A 20000-nucleotide genomic window follows, 5' to 3' on the forward strand; every position below is an offset into this window, starting at 1 on the left:
ATGCGGCGCACCTTATATATGAACAAAGTTTTAAAATAGGCCATTCATTGAAAATGCGCCTTATAATCCGGTGCGCCTTATATATGGACCAATATTGAACCACAACAGGTCTCGCAACCCCAGCCTCTACTGTAGCGTCTATTCTATGCGCCTTATACTGCGGTGCGCCTTATATATGAACAACGTTTTAAAATAGGCCATTTGTTGAAGGTGCGCCTTATAATCCGGTGCGCCTTATAGTGCGTAAAATACGGTATATGTTATATTTTGTATTGCTACTATGGTACATTTTAGTCTACTTTAATACCGGCATTATCCATCCTTTGAAGCTGCAGTGATAATGATACTTGTAAGAAACTTCCTTTGAGGCGATGATTAGTGATTTAGAAGTAGCTAAAACGCTACAGCGAGACGTTAGCCGCTAGCTAACTAGCTCTGTGGTATAGCTTCACCTTTATCGTCAGTTTTAATCCAATTCACTTTATTTATACATTCAAACAACAAACATGTTTCCAAAGTGCTGCACAACAATATTAAAAACAATATTCAAATATTATCCTTAGCTCCACCAATGACTGAATAAAAACAAAAAATAAATACATATAAAACCAATATAAAAATAAATATGATTAAAAACGATTTTAAAGGCCTACTGAAATGAATTTTTTTTATTTAAACGGGGATAGCAGATCTATTCTATGTGTCATACTTGATCATTTCGCGATATTGCCATATTTTTGCTGAAAGGATTTAGTATAGAACAACGACGATAAAGATTGCAACTTTTGGTATCTGATAAAAAAAAGGCTTGCACCTACCGGAAGTAGCGTGACGTAGTCAGTTGAACATATACGCAAAGTTCCCTATTGTTTACAATGATGGCCGCATGAAGTGAGAGAGATTCGGACCGAGAAAGCGACAATTTCCCCATTAATTTGAGCGAGGATGAAAGATTTGTGGATGAGTAAAGTGCAAGTGAAGGACTAGTGGGGAGTTGAAGCTATTCAGATAGGGAAGATGCTGTGAGAGCCGGGGGTGACCTGATATTCAGCTGGGAATGACTACAACAGTAAATAAACACAAGACATATATATACTCTATTAGCCACAACACAACCAGGCTTATATTTAATATGCCACAAATTAATCCTGCATAAAAACACCTGCGTGTTTGTTATGCTAGCTCCTAGCTCCTCTGCTAGCTCCTAGCTCCATAGAACACGCCAATACAATTCAAACACCTGATCAACACACACCATCACTCAGCCCAAAAGACCGTTTACCTAACCCAAGGTTCATAAAGCTTATATATTTTTAAAAAGTTACGTACGTGACGCGCACATACGGTCAAGTTATCGAATGTTTAGCAGCCAAGGCTGCATACTCACGGTACCTGATATTCAGCTGGGAATGACTACAACAGTAAATAAACACAAGACATATATATACTCTATTAGCCACAACACAACCAGGCTTATATTTAATATGCCACAAATTAATCCTGCATAATAACACCTGCGTGTTTGTTATGCTAGCTCCTAGCTCCTCTGCTAGCTCCTAGCTCCATAGAACACGCCAATACAATTCAAACACCTGATCAACACACACAATCACTCAGCCCAAAAGACCGTTCACCTAACCCAAGGTTCATAAAGCTTATATATTTTTAAAAAGTTACGTACGTGACGCGCACGTACGGTACGGTACGTGTTATGCTAGCTCCTAGCTCCTCTGCTAGCTCCTAGCTCCATAGAACACGCCAATACAATTCAAACACATGATCAACACACACAATCACTCAGCCCAAAAGACCGTTCACCTAACCCAAGGTTCATAAAGCTTATATATTTTAAAAAAGTTACGTACATACGCAAAAAAAAGCCAAAGCTGCATACTCACAGTAGCACGTCTGCGTCTTTGTCATCCAAATCAAAGTAATCCTGGTAAGAGTCTGTGTTGTCCCAGTTCTCTACAGGCGTCTGTGTATCCAAGTCAAAAGTCCTCCTGGTTAGAGTCTCTGTTATCCGAGTTCTTCCATCTTGACTGCATCTTTCAGGAATGTAAACAAAGAAGCGCCGGCTGTGTACTGTTGTGGCTGACTACGTTCGAAAAATACGTCCATTTCGCACCGACAACTTTCTTCTTTGCTTGCTCGGCTTCCTTCTCCATAATGCAATGAACATGATTGAAACAGATTCACGAACACAGATGTCCAGAATACTGTGGAATTATGAAATGAAAACAGAGCTTTTTCGTATTGGCTTCAATGTGGAAGGCATACCCGTGTTCGCCGGGCCACGTCACACGCATACGTCATCCTCAGAGGCGTTTCGAACCGGAAGTTTAGCGGCAAATTTAAAATGTCACTTTATAAGTTAACCCGGCCGTATTGGCATGTGTTATAATGTTAAGATTTCATCATTGATATATAAACTATCAGACTGCGTGGTCGGTAGTAGTGGCTTTCAGTAGGCCTTTAAAGGGTAAAACCAATTAAAACAGTAAATAGAACTCAGTAAATAGTTTTAAAGCCAAAATACGTCCATTCTCCCTCTCCTGTCTGTTTCTGCTTGTAAGTGCTCCGTGCGTGTTGACTCACACGTGTTCCTCCGTCATGTCCGTCAGAAAGAAATGTCTAATTTGTTGTCAAAAGGAGGAAAATAACCAAATGTTGCATTCCAGCGTGACAAAGGTGTCTCTAAGATGATCCGACATTCACTTGTCACTTTGGTTATGCTGGAAAGTAAAGTGTGCTGCTCCCCCGCGGCGTTCAAATCAGGACACTTCCCAGTGGTCTGCCACTGCCAACGCGGGAGGAGTGTTATTTACCCACAGCACGGGTGGTGGCGTGGGCGGGCGGGCGGAGGGGGGGGGGTACTCAACAATCACAGAAGAGCCTCTTAGGATAATGGCGCCACCTTTGCCCTCCTGTGCTAATACAGGAATATGAACATGCTAACATCGCTGCACACCAACCGGCAAATGGAGAAAATACAAAGCTGGTTCTGTGTGACTGCAGACTTTTAATGTGAAATGTATTGTTGTACATTTTTGGACTGAATGTATGCAGGGAGTGAACCTTCACGTTCACCATACATGATCTCAGCTGTGGATGCAAAGTTGTCTATTGGAGCTTTCAGCCTTTTATTACCGAGTGAAAGCAGATTCACACAAATGAGTGTCAGGTTCAAACACTGATGACATCTATTAAACAGACAAGAAGCAAGGAATCATGCAGAGACAGAGTTCCATTTTGCTCAATGAGGAGAGACGTATTGGGCTGTACACTTAGATACAGTTCCAACCTACGCTCTAAGGCAGTGGTCCCCAACCTTTTTGTAGCTGCGGACCGGTCAACGCTTGAAAATTTGTCCCACGGACCGGTGTGTAAGGGGGGTGTATTTAAAAAAAAAAAAAAAAAATTTTAATTTTTTTTTTTTACATAAATAAATACAATCATGTGTGCTTACGGACTGTATCCCTGCAGACTTTATTGATCTATATTGATATATAATGTATATATTGTGTTTTTTATGTTGATTTCATTTAAAAAAAAATAATAATAATAATAATTTTTTTTTTTTTTTTTTTTTTTTAATTCTTGTGCGGCCCGGTACCAACCGGTGGTTGGGGACCACTGCTCTAAGGCACAGTCAAACTCAAGGCCCGGGGGCCAAATCTGGCCCGTACATTATTTTATGTGGCCCGCGAAAGTCTGGAAATAATATGCGTTAATAAAATGCTTAATCTTTTCTTGCTAACTTATTTTGTTCTTTCCTTTTTGACATTAAAAATCATGTACTGCATGCCATTGCATATCTTTAAAATTTCAATATTATCAAAATATTATATTATCATGTATTCCAAAAATACTTTTTGTTAAAATAGAGACAAATACTGTACTTAAATATCTGCTTGACTTATAATTTCAAAACAACTTATCAATCAAATTGTAGACTGTAAAATTGACAATAGAATTTACGGTTGAATTCCGCTGACTGATTTTTTTACCGTAAAATCAACTTTGCAACTGTTTTTTTCCATATATAGTAAGACACTAAAACATTAAAAAACAAACCAAAAAAACATTAAAACAACAAGATTTTATGGTTAAAATTCCGCTGACTTTAGTTTTTTTATTGTAAAATCAAATCAAATATTTTTTTCCCATATATAGTAAGACACTAAAACATTAAAAAACAAAACATTAAAACAACGAGATTTTATGGTTAAATTCAGCTGACTTGAGTTTTTTACTGTAAAATCAAATCAAATATTTTTTTTCCCATATATAGTAAGACACTAAAACATTAAAAAACAAACCAAAAAAACATTAAAACAACAAGATTTTATGGTTAAATTCCGCTGACTTGAGTTTTTTACTGTACAATCAAATCAAATATTTTTTTCCCATATATAGTAAGACACTAAAACATTAAAAAACAAACAAAAAAATAATTAAAACAATAAGATTTTACGGTTAAAAACCCAAAAAATAACTGGCAGCTCTGTTGTTTGAATTTTACCGCTAAGAACAGTGGTATTGTTTTTATATAGACATGCACCTGGGGATAGGCCCCTCCCACCTCCAAAGACATGCTCCTTGGTATAGGCCCCTCCCACCTCCAAAGACATAGTCGCCTAATCGGTGTCATTTTGGGGTCCTTATACACACACCATAATAATACCGTATGTTGAAGCACAGTACGTCTGACTATGGTAACTGTAATGCTCTGAAAATCCATCAAGCGGTGCGTCTTCGTAGCTTACCAAAGTCGTACTCAAACATTTTGACAGATTTTTCCGTGCCATGTGTAATGTTCTATATCCTCAATGCAACATCAACGTTGTAATGTTGTTCTATCTACACTTCTGTTCAAATGTAATAATCACTTATTCTTCTCTTCTTTGATACTTGACATTAGTTTTGGATGATACCACGCATTTAGGTATCGATGCGATACCAAGTAGTTACAGGATCATACATTGGTCATATTCAAAGTCCTCATGTGTCCAGGGACATATTTACTGACTTTATAAACATAATATGAATTTTAAATAAAATGTAATCATAGTAGTATCGACTAGATACACTCTTGTACTTGGTATCATTACAGTGGATGTCAGGTGTAGATCCACCCATGGCATTTGTTTACATTGTGACGCCGGTGAGCTATTGTATCCTCCTAGTGAAGCACGTTTAGCTATTCCTCGTCCTCCAGTGATAATGCTACTTGTACGAAACATACTTTATTTGTTGCCATGGAGACGAGGATTAGCGATTTAGAAGTAGCTAAAACACCGTGGATGGATGTTAGCGTGCATTTTTTTAAAGCAGCTCGTCCTGAGGGTGTTTCAGTGTTATAACTTCACCTTTATCTTTACCTTTTTACACCAAAACGCGTCCGTTCTCCCTTTTCTGTCGACACACCGTGTCTGCTTGTAAGTACTCTGTGTGCGCGCGCTGCCCAACATGCTCCTCTGCTCGTGAAACCGGCAATGACACCACGACGCTCCGTCATGCCTGTTAAAAAAAAAAAAAAAAGAGGGTGTGACCGGTACTTTTTAGAGGCGGTATAGTACGGAATATGATTGATTAGTATCGCAGCACTATACTAGTACTGGTATACCGTACAACTCCAGCAGCAGTTATATCAGAATTGTTGCAAAACTTATTTCTGCTCCTTCATTTGCAAAGCTTTGATATTTTTCTTTAATTTCTGTTGCCCCACAACAAACATTTTTTTTGGTTTGTTTGTTTGAACGTGTTTCCTCTGCCTCCCCATCAAAGAACCTGAACACCACAGTGGCCCAGGACTGGTGCTTGGCTCTGCAGAGGTTCATCCGTATCAAAGAGGAGCAGATCCAGAGTGCCAACAAATGCCGCTTACGCCTGCAGGTGCCCGGCAGACCCGACAAGTACGTACAATCACCCGAGCGCCTTTGTTCTCTCCTCAAAGCTTCTTCTTCTTCTTCTTCTTCTTCTTCTTCTTCTTGCTGCTGCTTTCGACATTCCCCAACAGTTTTTTTGCAGAAAGTTGTTTCTAAATCAGTATCCGCTGGGTGTGCGCATACTTGAAAATAGAAGGGAAGTAAGCAACAAGTGGGATTATGAAATTGGTGAACTATTTGTGAATGATTATGCAGGTATTACCAGTGTTGGTGAATGATTATGCAGGTATTGCCAGTGTTGGTGAATGATTATGCAGGTATTACCAGTGTTGGTGAATGATTATGCAGGTATTACCAGTGTTGGTGAATGATTATGCAGGTATTACCAGTGTTGGTGAATGATTATGCAGGTATTGCCAGTGTTGGTGAATGATTATGCAGGTATTACCAGTGTTGGTGAATGATTATGCAGGTATTACCAGTGTTGGTGAATGATTATGCAGGTATTACCAGTGTTGGTGAATGATTATGCAGGTATTACCAGTGTTGGTGAATGATTATGCAGGTATTACCAGTGTTGGTGAATGATTATGCAGGTATTGCCAGTGTTGGTGAATGATTATGCAGGTATTACCAGTGTTGGTGAATGATTATGCAGGTATTACCAGTGTTGGTGAATGATTATGCAGGTATTACCAGTGTTGGTGAATGATTATGCAGGTATTACCAGTGTTGGTGAATGATTATGCAGGTATTACCAGTGTTGGTGAATGATTATGCAGGTATTACCAGTGTTGGTGAATGATTATGCAGGTATTACCAGTGTTGGTGAATGATTATGCAGGTATTACCAGTGTTGGTGAATGATTATGCAGGTATTACCAGTGTTGGTGAATGATTATGCAGGTATTACCAGTGTTGGTGAATGATTATGCAGGTATTACCAGTGTTGGTGAATGATTATGCAGGTATTACCAGTGTTGGTGAATGATTATGCAGGTATTGCCAGTGTTGGTGAATGATTATGCAGGTATTACCAGTGTTGGTGAATGATTATGCAGGTATTACCAGTGTTGGTGAATGATTATGCAGGTATTACCAGTGTTGGTGAATGATTATGCAGGCATTACCAGTGTTTGTGAATGATTATGCAGGTATTGCCAGTGTTGGGACTAAAATGTTGAAAGAGCCATATTGGACCAAAAATACAAAAACAAATCTGTCTGGAGCCGCAAAAAATGAAAAGCCATATTACATACAGATAGTGTGTCATGAGATATAAATTTAATTAAGAGGACTTAAAGGAAACTAAATGACCTCAAATATAGCTACAAATGAGGCATAATGATGCAATATGTACATATCGCTAGCCTAAATAGCATGTTAGCATCGATTAGCTTGCAGTCATGCAGTGACCAAATATGTCTGGTTAGCACTCCACACAAGTCAATAACATCAACAAAACTCACCTTTGTGCATTCATGCACAACGTTAAAAGTGTGGTGGACAAAATGAGACAGAAAAAAAAGTGGCATAAAACACGTCCTAGAAAGTCGGAGAAAGTTATACATGTAAACAAACTATACGGTGAGTTCAAGGACCGCCAAAAGTAGTAGGACAAAACGGCGCTCGCCAAATACTGGAATCAGTGAAGCATATTTAATATAAACAGTGTGATTTATAACAATTAGGGAGGTTTGTGTCACGTTTGTCCTCCTACACAAACCATATTAAAACAAAAAAATACATTTTTTCCCCTCATCTTTTTCCATTCTTCATACATTTTTGAAAAATCTCCAGAGAGCCACTAGGGCGGCGCTAAAGAGCCGCATGCGGCTCGCCGACCCCTGGGCTATACTATAAGAGTTTAGAAAGAAGTAACACTTAAATATGGATATGCTTCCAACAACACACACACACACACACACACACACACACACACACACACACACACACACACACACACACACACACACACACACACACACACACACACACACACACACACACACACACACACACACACACACACACACACACACACACACACACACACACACACACATACGCTACTCTCATAACAACTAACAAGACATCATGGTGAAGCCAGAAGTGGAGTTTCTTAACATGGAGACAAAGTTTGTGTCTTGGATCAAAGATCCTATCTGCTTAAAGTTAAAGGCCTACTGAAAGCCACTACTAGCGACCACGCAGTCTGATAGTTTATATATCAATGATGACATCTTAACATTGCAACACATGCCAATACGGCCGGGTTAACTTATAAAGTGACATTCTAAATTTCCCGCCACACTTCCGGTTGAAAAACTCCTTTGGATATGATTCATGCGCGTGACGTCACAAAATCTACGGAAGTGGTTGGACCCCATCGACCCGATACAAAAACCTCTTGTTTTCTTCGACAAAATTCCACAGTATTGTGGACATCTGTGTTGGTGAATCTTTTGCAATTTGTTTAATGAACAATGAAGACTGCAAAGAAGAACGTTGTAGGTGGGATCGATCGGTGTATTAGCGGCTAAGTACAATACTTACAGCAACACAACAAGGACTACTTACTACGCCTAGCCGATGCTTGCCGCCAAACCCACGGATGAAGTCCTTCGTCGCGCCGTCGATCGCTGGAACGCAGGTGAGCACGGCTGTTGATGGGAAGATGAGGGCTGGCTGGCGTAGGTGGAGCGCTAATGTTTTATCATAGTTCTGTGAGGTCCGGTTGCTAAGTTGCTAAATTAGCCTTAGCGTCGTTAGCAACAGCATTGTTAAGCCTTACCAGGCTGAGAATTTGTAACCGTGTAGTTACATGTACATGGTTTAATAGTATTGTTGATCTTCTGTCTATCCTTCCAGTCAGGGGTTTATTTATTTTGTTTATATCTTCATTTGAGAACGATGCTAGCACGTTAGCTCAGTAGCTAAGTGTGTCACCGATGTATTGTCGTGGAGATAAAAGTCACTTTAAATGTCCATTTCGCGTTCTCGACCCTCATTTTCAAGAGGATATAGTATCCCAGGTGGTTTAAAATACAAATCCGTGATCCACAATAGAAAAAGGAGAGAGTGTGGAATCCAATGAGCCAGCTTGTACCTAAGTTACGGTCAGAGCGGAAAAAGATACGTCCATCACTGCCTCTCAAGTCCTTCACTGTAACGTTCCTCATCTACGAATCTTTCATCCTCGCTCAAATTAATGGGGTAATTGTCGCTTTCTCACTCCGAATCTCTCTCGCTCCATTGTAAACAACGGGGAATTGTGAGGAATACTAGCTCCTGTGACGTCACGCTACTTCCGCTACAGGCAAGGCTTTTTTTTTATCAGCGAGCAAAAGTTGCGAACTTTATCGTCGATTTTCTCTACTAAATCCTTTCAGCAAAAATATGGCAATATTGCCAAATGATCAAGTATGACACATAGAATGGATCTGCTATTCCCGTTTAAATAAAAAAAAATCATTTCAGTAGGCCTTTAAAGTGCCATTATTTTGCAGCTATTGAAAATAGTTTTGTCAATTTGTTCTGGCCTGAAACAAATTGGCCCTTTGAAACATATCTTTGTCTTTGTGTGTTGTATGTAGACCACATTGTTTGTGTGTTGTATGTAGACCACATTGTTGTGTATTGTATGTAGACCACATTGTTTGTGTGTTGTATGTAGACCACATTGTTGTGTATTGTATGTAGAGCACATTGTTTGTGTGTTGTATGTAGACCACATTGTTGTGTATTGTATGTAGAGCACATTGTTTGTGTGTTGTATGTAGAGCACATTGTTGTGTGTTGTATGTAGAGCACATTGTTTGTGTGTTGTATGTAGAGCACATTGTTGTGTGTTGTATGTAGAGCACATTGTTTGTGTGTTGTATGTAGAGCACATTGTTGTGTGTTGTATGTAGAGCACATTGTTGTGTGTTGTATGTAGAGCACATTGCTTAGCAGAGTTTGTGTGTTGTATGTAGAGCACATTGTTGTGTGTTGTATGTAGAGCACATTGTTGTGTGTTGTATGTAGAGCACATTGCTTAGCAGAGTTTGTGTGTTGTATGTAGAGCACATTGTATGTGTGTTGTATGTAGAGCACATTTCTTAGCAGAGTTTGTGTATTGTATGTAGAGCACATTTCTTAGCAGAGTTTGTGTATTGTATGTAGAGCACATTGCTTTGTGAGTTGAGTGATGCAAAAGCATGTCAAGTTGATCAACACATTGTATTATTGTCCAGTGCAACAACAGTACTGAAATGAAGGCTAAAAGGGCATTAATGGGAGCCTTAAAAAAAAGAAGATGAAAAAAAGAAGTAACTAAATAGTTACTTTTCACAGTAACGCATTACTTTTTGGTGTAAGTAACTGAGTTACTTTTGAAACAAAGTAACTAGTTACTGGTTTTCAGTAACTCCCCCAACATAGTATTGTTGCATATAATAATTGTGCTGAAAATACACTTCTCCTTTGGTTAAAGTTCTGCTATTAAAAAGTAGCAATGACTGTCACACACACACACACACACACACACACACTAGGTGTGGCGAGATTATTCTCTGCATTCGACCCATCCCCTTGTTCACCCCCTGGGAGGTGAGGGGAGCAGTGAGCATCAGCGGTGGCCGCGCCCGGGAATCTTTTTTTGGTGATTTAACCCCCAATTCCAAGCCTTGATGCTGAGAGTCAAGCAGGGAGGTAATGGCTCACATTTGTATAGTCTTTGGTATGACTCGGCCGGGGTTGGAACTCGCAACCTACCCATCTCAGGGATTGCACATCGTCTTATGTATTTTCTTATAGTATGATGTATTTACGCATGGAAAACTGGACCAAAACAAGCTGACATGAGTGTATGAAATATTGCACAAAATATGATAACATCACTTTTACAATGGAAATATAAATCTATTGGAAGTAATGGCAAGTATTCCTAGCTTTATTATACAAAAGCAGTGAAGTTGTCACGTTGTGTAAATGGTGAATAAAAACAGCATACGATATATTCAATATATTCAATTGAATAGACTGCAAAGACAAGATATTCAACGTTCCAACTGGAAAACTTTATTTTTTGCAAATTAGCTCATTTGGAATTTGATGCCTGCAACGCGTTTCAAAAAAGCTGGCACAAGTGGCAAAAAAGAGTGAGGAAGTTGAGGAATGCTCGTCAAACACTTATTTGGAACATCCCACAGGTGAACAGGCTAATTGGGAACAGGTGGGTGCCATGATTGGGTATAAAAGCAGCTTCCATGAAATGCTCAGTCGTTCACAAACAAGGACGGGGCGAGGGTCACCACTTTGTCAACAAATGTGTGAGCAAATTGTTTATTTCTCAAGCAGCTATTGCAAGGAATTTAGGGACTTCACCATCTACGCTCCGTAATATCATCAAAAGGTTCAGAAAAACTGGAGAAATCACTGCACGTAACATTGAATACCTGACATCTGTGTGTAAAGGATATCACCACATGGGCTCAGGAACCCATCAGAAAACCCACTGTCAGTAACTACAGTTGGTCGCTACATCTGTAAGTGCAAGTTAAAACTCTATGCAAAGCGAAAGCCATTTATCAACAACACCCAGAAACGCCGCCGGCTTCGCTGGGCCCGAGCTCATCCGAGATGGACTGATGCAAAGTGGAAAAGTGTTCTGTGGTCTGACGAGTCCACATTTCAAATTGTTTTTGGAAACTGTGGACGTCGTGTCCTCCAAAGAGGAAAATAACCATCCGGATTGATCTAGGCGCAAAGTTGGTAAATCTGCAATATATATAAAAAATCACGTCCACATCACAGACATGCTGACAGCACTCCAGACAATGCCTTGCGTTTCGTTTACATCCGGTTCTGGTAGCGCTGTTTTCTGTGATCAATGTCTTTTTTCATACGTAATACGTATTTCATACTGTTACGGCCAGCTAACGATAATGTTTTATGTTCGTGTGGTTTGGATTTGGTGTCAGTTTTTCCCGTGATTGGCTGAGAATGAGGAAGTGTTGCTGTGTGTCCGGGGAAGCGAAGACTCACGAGACAAAAGTGTTTGCACGGGAGGCAAAACCTGTTGGAATTGTGTCGTTTGTTAGCATACGATTGGTAATAAAAGTTAAAAATAGCGTCAAACTTTGTATGATTTCTTCTGGGGGCTACAATATATTATATTACTTTAATTTGTTTTCAAGTAAAAACACTTATATTTTAGGTGTGGCAGTAGTGAAAATGCTGTGGTGTTATTCTAAAATGTACGGGTGTTCAGTTACATTAAGGGAAACCCTACATTTAGAGCACTGCTAATCCGGATTTGGTCATCTTGAAAACCGTATATGTGGCTCACGTTGATCCAATTCAACGCAGCTTTGAAAAAATGCAACAAAAGTAAGACGAATGAGCAAAAAATGGGATTTCCAAATCCGAAAAAGTAAATGTTTGAAATAAGTGGGCCATGGTGTTTTTTTCTACATTTAAAAGACTTCCTTGTGGTCTACATGACATGTAATGGTGGTTCTTTGCTCAAAATGTCACATAGATTATATTTTACAGACCATCTTCAAGCCTCTTTCTGACAGGATCTTATTTACGTGCCTCCACTTCGACTGCATCTTCTCCCCCGTCAGCCATGTTGTATTTTTTTTTAGCTTTTTTTATAGCGCACCTGCTGACAGATACAAGTTAGAATTGTACGCTACTTTGTATTAGAAATGGCAACAGCAGAGGATGAAGGTCTCACAAGAAGAGGAGAGAGAAAATGGCGGCCTCGCACACAGCACTTGGGTAAAAGTCGACCATATATGGATATATCCGCTGGGAAAGACGCCACAAGTTGGGGTAAATTCCAAACTGCTTGTTAAGAGGAAGGCAAGATTGTTTTATAAATATCTGCGCCATGCTTTCATGGTTGGATTTAACATCCTAAATACACAAAAACAGGTACCAATTGATTGATTGATTGATTGATTGATTGAAACTTTTATTAGTAGACTGCACAGTACAGTACGTATTCCGTACGATTGACCACTAAATGGTAACACCCAAATACGTTTTTCAACTTGTTTAAGTCGGGGTCCACGTTAATCAATTAATGGTAATGCAAAACCAATATTTCAGCACATACACAATGTTGACAACTGTAGTTTATGATTGATAAACAATCATAAAAAAATCTTTCAGCACGTACACAATGTTGACATCTATAGTTATATTTTGATAAACAATCATAAACAAATACTAGCACATACACAATGTTGACATCTATAGTTATATTTTGATAAACAGGAGGAGGAAACTGAAATAATGGCGGCCCATAATGCATCCTGTTTGCCGAGCCGTGGTGGGGACAGAAGAGGGCAAGAAGGACTGATTGTGTTGGAGTAGCAGGACTCCTGGGGAGGGAGAAATTCCAAGAAGAGGCAGAATGTCAGTGATGATTGAAACACTTACTCACCTGCTTCATGCTGCCAGATGTTTGTTGACGTCCTCTCACACTGTCAAAGGAGTCACCTGGCCAGGTAGCTGGATGGCTGCCATTACAGGTGTATCTTCTCACAGCAGTGAGGGGGCGTGGCTTCGCTAAGGTCATAGTGAGAAACACACTTTCTGATTTCCATCATCTTGGTTTAAAGGCCTACTGAAATGAATTTTTTTTATTTAAACGGGGATAGCAGATCTATTCTATGTGTCATACTTGATCATTTCGCGATATTGCCATATTTTTGCTGAAAGGATTTAGTATAGAACAACGACGATAAAGATTGCAACTTTTGGAATCTGATAAAAAAAAGGCTTGCCCCTACCGGAAGTAGCGTGACGTAGTCAGTTGAACATATACGCAAAGTTCCCTATTGTTTACAATGATGGCCGCATGAAGTGAGAGAGATTCGGACCGAGAAAGCGACAATTTCCCCATTAATTTGAGCGAGGATGAAAGATTTGTGGATGAGTAAAGTGCAAGTGAAGGACTAGTAGGGAGTTGAAGCTATTCAGATAGGGAAGATGCTGTGAGAGCCGGGGGTGACCTGATATTCAGCTGGGAATGACTACAACAGTAAATAAACACAAGACATATATATACTCTATTAGCCACAACACAACCAGGCTTATATTTAATATGCCACAAATTAATCCTGCATAAAAACACCTGCGTGTTTGTTATGCTAGCTCCTAGCTCCTCTGCTAGCTCCTAGCTCCATAGAACACGCCAATACAATTCAAACACCTGATCAACACACACAATCACTCAGCCCAAAAGACCGTTTACCTAACCCAAGGTTCATAAAGCTTATATATTTTTAAAAAGTTACGTACGTGACGCGCACATACGGTCAAGTTATCGAATGTTTAGCAGCCAAGGCTGCATACTCACGGTACCTGATATTCAGCTGGGAATGACTACAACAGTAAATAAACACAAGACATATATATACTCTATTAGCCACAACACAACCAGGCTTATATTTAATATGCCACAAATTAATCCTGCATAATAACACCTGCGTGTTTGTTATGCTAGCTCCTAGCTCCTCTGCTAGCTCCTAGCTCCATAGAACACGCCAATACAATTCAAACACCTGATCAACACACACAATCACTCAGCCCAAAAGACCGTTCACCTAACCCAAGGTTCATAAAGCTTATATGTTTTTAAAAAGTTACGTACGTGACGCGCACTTACGGTACGGTACGTGTTATGCTAGCTCCTAGCTCCTCTGCTAGCTCCTAGCTCCATAGAACACGCCAATACAATTCAAACACATGATCAACACACACAATCACTCAGCCCAAAAGACCGTTCACCTAACCCAAGGTTCATAAAGCTTATATATTTTAAAAAAGTTACGTACATACGCAAAAAAAAGCCAAAGCTGCATACTCACAGTAGCACGTCTGCGTCTTTGTCATCCAAATCAAAGTAATCCTGGTAAGAGTCTGTGTTGTCCCAGTTCTCTACAGGCGTCTGTGTATCCAAATCAAAAGTCCTCCTGGTTAGAGTCTCTGTTATCCGAGTTCTTCCATCTTGACTGCATCTTTCGGGAATGTAAACAAAGAAGCGCCGGCTGTGTACTGTTGTGGCTGACTACGTTCGAAAAATACGTCCATTTCGCACCGACAACTTTCTTCTTTGCTTGCTTGGCTTCCTTCTCCATAATGCAATGAACATGATTGAAACAGATTCACGAACACAGATGTCCAGAATACTGTGGAATTATGAAATGAAAACAGAGCGTTTTCGTATCGGCTTCAATGTGGAAGGCATACCCGTGTTCGCCGGGCAACGTCACACGCATACGTCATCCTCAGAGGCGTTTCGAACCGGAAGTTTAGCGGCAAATTTAAAATGTCACTTTATAAGTTAACCCGGCCGTATTGGCATGTGTTATAATGTTAAGATTTCATCATTGATATATAAACTATCAGACTGCGTGGTCGGTAGTAGTGGGTTTCAGTAGGCCTTTAATGCCGAGCTGTTTCTATCACGTTTGTGTGAGAGGAAGCATGTGGCGTGTCAGCTTGAGCACTTGTTAACTCGGCTCCACATTTGATGACATTTCAAGTAAAGCAGCCTAAAGTAGTCAATTGGAACATCTATGTAGATCTACTTCCCGATTTACAGTATGGCAGCTTCCTGTCATCTCACCAGTAGAAGCAGATCAGAGCAAAACAATGCAATGTCTGCCAAGTAGTGTGTCCTTTTACGTGTTTAAAGGCCTACTGAAAGCCACTACTAGCGACCACGCAGTCTGATAGTTTATATATCAATGATGACATCTTAACATTGCAACACATGCCAATACGGCCGGGTTAACTTATAAAGTGACATTCTAAATTTCCTGCTAAACTTCCGGTTGAAAACGTCTATGTATGATGACGTATGCGCGTGACGTCAATAGTTAAACGGAAGTATTCTGACACCTTTAAATCCAATACAAAAAGCTCTGTTTTCATCTCATAATTCCACAGTATTGTGGACATCTGTGTTGGTGAATCTTTTGCAATTTGTTTAATGAACAATGAAGACTGCAAAGAAGAAAGTTGTAGGTGGGATCGGTGTATTAGCGGCTGGCTGCAGCAACACAACCAGGAGGACTTTGACTTGGATAGCAGACGCGCTATCCGCCGACCGCACGGATGATCGGGTGAAGTCCTTCGTCCTTCCGTCGATCGCTGGAACGCAGGTGAGCACGGGTGTTGATGAGCAGATGAGGGCTGGCTGGCGTAGGTGGAGCGCTAATGTTTTTAGCATAGCTCTGTGAGGTCCCCGTTGCTAAGTTAGCTTCAATGGCATCGTTAGCAACAGCATTGTTAAGCTTCGCCAGGCTGGAAAGCATTAACCGTGTATTTACATGTCCATGGTTTAATAGTATTGTTGATCTTCTGTCTATCCTTCCAGTCAGGGGCTTATTTATTTTGTTTCTATCTGCATTTAAGCACGATGCTATCACGTTATTTACGTAGCTAAAGTGCTTCACCGATGTATTGTCGTGGAGATAAAAGTCACTGTGAATGTCCATTTCGCGTGCTCGACTCTCATTTTCAAGAGAATATAGTATCCCAGGTGGTTTAAAATACAAATCCGTGATCCACAATAGAAAAAGGAGAGAGTACATAGTTCTGTGAGGTCCGGTTGCTAAATTAGCCTTAGCGTCGTTAGCAACAGCATAGTTTAGCTTTACCAGGCTGAGAATTTTTAACCGTGTATTTACATGTCCATGGTTTAATAGTATTGTTGATCTTCTGTCTATCCTTCCAGTCAGGGGTTTATTTATTTTGTTTCTATCTTCATTTGAGAACGATGCTATCACGTTAGCTCAGTAGCTAAGTGTGTCACCGATGTATTGTCGTGGAGATAAAAGTCACTGTGAATGTCCATTTCGCGTGCTCGACTCTCATTTTCAAGAGGATATAGTATCCCAGGTGGTTTAAAATACAAATCCGTGATCCACAATAGAAAAAGGAGAGAGTGTGGAATCCAATGAGCCAGCTTGTACCTAAGTTACGGTCAGAGCGAAAAAAGATGCGTCCTGCACTGCACTCTAGTCCTTCACTCTCACGTTCCTCATCCACGAATCTTTCATCCTGGCCCAAATTAATGGGGTAATCATCGCTTTCTCGGTCCGAATCTCTCTCGCTGCTGGTGTAAACAATGGGGAAATGTGAGGAGCCTTTCAACCTGTGACGTCACGCTACTTCCGCTACAGGCAAGGCTTTTTTTTATCAGCGACCAAAAGTTGCGAACTTTATCGGCGATGTTCTCTACTAAATCCTTTCAGCAAAAATATGGCAATATCGCCAAATGATCAAGTATGACACATAGAATGGATCTGCTATCTCCGTTTAAATAAAAAAAAATGTCATTTCAGTAGGCCTTTAAAGTAAGTTTCAAGTGGTATCAAGGATTATTTGTTGGGCGAGTTCCCAGACATGTGAACTATTGTGCTCCACACATCATTCTACAGATGCAACTTGTAAAAGCATGGAGGTCTACAACTTCTGTGTGTGTCTGGGTCAGGGACGTTGGTATCGGATAAGTATAAACCGTTTTTGCTCGGGTAAGGTTGTATTTCATGATTTAACTTCGCGTTTACTGCCATGTTTGTTGTTGTTGTTGTTGTTGTTGCATGCGTTGTTTACAAGTATCGTGTTTTCCCGTCTTTATCAAAATATAACTATAGATGTCAACATTGTGTACGTGCTGAAAGATTCATTTATGATTGTTCATCAAAATATAACTATAGATGTCAACATTGTGTACGTGCTGAAAGATTCATTTATGATTGTTCATCAAAATATAACTATAGATGTCAACATTGTGTACGTGCTGAAAGATTCATTTATGATTGTTCATCAAAATATAACTATAGATGTCAACATTGTGTACGTGCTGAAAGATTCATTTATGATTGTTCATCAAAATATAACTATAGATGTCAACATTGTGTACGTGCTGAAAGATTCATTTATGATTGTTTATCAAAATATAACTATAGATGTCAACATTGTGTATGTGCTGAAAGATTCATTTATGATTGTTGTCTTTGGTAAAAACTTAACTATTTCGGATTTCGCTCACATTTGATTTCTTTTATTTAGACTCGCCCAGTTGGTTGCTTTTCAAAACACTCGTAGCAAACGTGTTTAAGAATATAATATCAAGATAATACTTCAATGTGAAATAATAAACATTAAAAGTATATCAAACAAACCTTTAACAAAGTGATCACTGCAAACTCCACATTCTTCCACTCTGCTCTCTTGGACTGGAGTGTTAGCTACTTTTCTCGTCTTCTTTCGTAAAATCTTGACAACTTCCTCCCTTCTTGATGACCTCTCGAGGAACTCTGGAGAAACTATTATCCTTTTTGCGATCTGAACACTTCCAACAACCTAAAACTACACAGGTGTAGGACATTTTTCTTGGAGAAAGGCAAAATGCTGCCCAGAAGGCTATGACAACAGAAGCTCGCCGGCCCACCGCTTGCAGTCTGGCATATTTAACGAGCCAGGTGAATACAAGCTATTAAACACAAACTGTAGTAACAACTCTGGCATCCTTCTTGCTCCAGTAAACACATGAACAAACTCTCATTTCACTTCCAATACAACTCATTTCTGCATCAAAGTGCGATGACTTTGCAATATTCTTTCATGATAAAGTTCCTGGAAAATAAATAGCTTCTGTGCAGCCAGCTAGTCCACTAGAGCTGTCACTGACTAAACACCATCCGCAGTCTGAGTCCATCAACATGCTGCCTTGATGAGGTACTCACTAGATTTATAAAGTCTGTTTGTTTACCACAACTTGCTCATTGACTTAAAGGAGAACTGCACTTTTTATGGTTGGCATCTTTGTAGCCTTCAAAGCCTCGAAAACAACTTCAAAACCCTCCATTAATGTTTTATATACACACTGCAAATATATATATATAATGTAGTAACAGACACCTTCATAACAATATGTAATATGTACAATACACACACTGCAAGTATATATATAATGTAGTAACAGACACCTTCATAACAATATGTAATATGTACAATATACACACTGCAAATATATATATAATGTAGTAACAGACACCTTCATAACAATATGTAATATGTACAATATACACACTGCAAGTATATATATAATGTAGTAACAGACACCTTCATAACAATATGTAATATGTACAATATACACACTGCAAGTATATATATAATGTAGTAACAGACACCTTCATAACAATATGTAATATGTACAATATACACACTGCAAGTATATATATAATGTAGTAACAGACACCTTCATAACAATATGTAATATGTACAATATACACACTGCAAGTATATATATAATGTAGTAACAGACACCTTCATAACAATATGTAATATGTACAATATACACACTGCAAGTATATATATATAATGTAGTAACAGACACCTTCATAACAACATGTAATATGTACAATATACACACTGCAAGTATATATATAATGTAGTAACAGACACCTTCATAACAATATGTAATATGTACAATATACACACTGCAAGTATATATATAATGTAGTAACAGACACCTTCATAACAATATGTAATATGTACAATATACACACTGCAAGTATATATATAATGTAGTAACAGACACCTTCATAACAATATGTAATATGTACAATATACACACTGCAAGTATATATATATAATGTAGTAACAGACACCTTCATAACAACATGTAATATGTACAATATACACACTGCAAATATATATATAATGTAGTAACAGACACCTTCATAACAATGTGTACAATATACACACTGCAAGTATATATATAATGTAGTAACAGACACCTTCATAACAATATGTAATATGTTCAATATACACACTGCAAGTATATATATCATGTAGTAACAGACACCTTCATAACAATATGTACAATATACACACTGCAAGTATATATATAATGTAGTAACAGACACCTTCATAACAATATGTAATATGTACAATATACACACTGCAAGTATATATATAATGTAGTAACAGACACCTTCATAACAATATGTAATATGTACAATATACACACTGCAAGTATATATATAATGTAGTAACAGACACCTTCATAACAATATGTAATATGTACAA

The 20000-nt window shown here is 39.0% G+C and overlaps 1 protein-coding gene across 1 annotated transcript in view; it reads left to right on the forward strand.

The window, feature by feature from the left end:
* LOC133643338 (rho guanine nucleotide exchange factor 10-like protein) overlaps positions 1-20000 on the forward strand; it is a 260630-nt gene that overhangs the window by 79907 nt on the left and 160723 nt on the right. The window contains exon 14 of the mRNA XM_062037825.1: positions 5791-5918. Coding sequence (XP_061893809.1) covers positions 5791-5918 — 128 coding nt within the window. The remainder of the gene's footprint in view (positions 1-5790; positions 5919-20000) is intronic.

This window comes from Entelurus aequoreus, linkage group LG26, assembly GCF_033978785.1.
Source record: "Entelurus aequoreus isolate RoL-2023_Sb linkage group LG26, RoL_Eaeq_v1.1, whole genome shotgun sequence".
Classification (NCBI taxonomy): Eukaryota; Metazoa; Chordata; class Actinopteri; order Syngnathiformes; family Syngnathidae; genus Entelurus; species Entelurus aequoreus.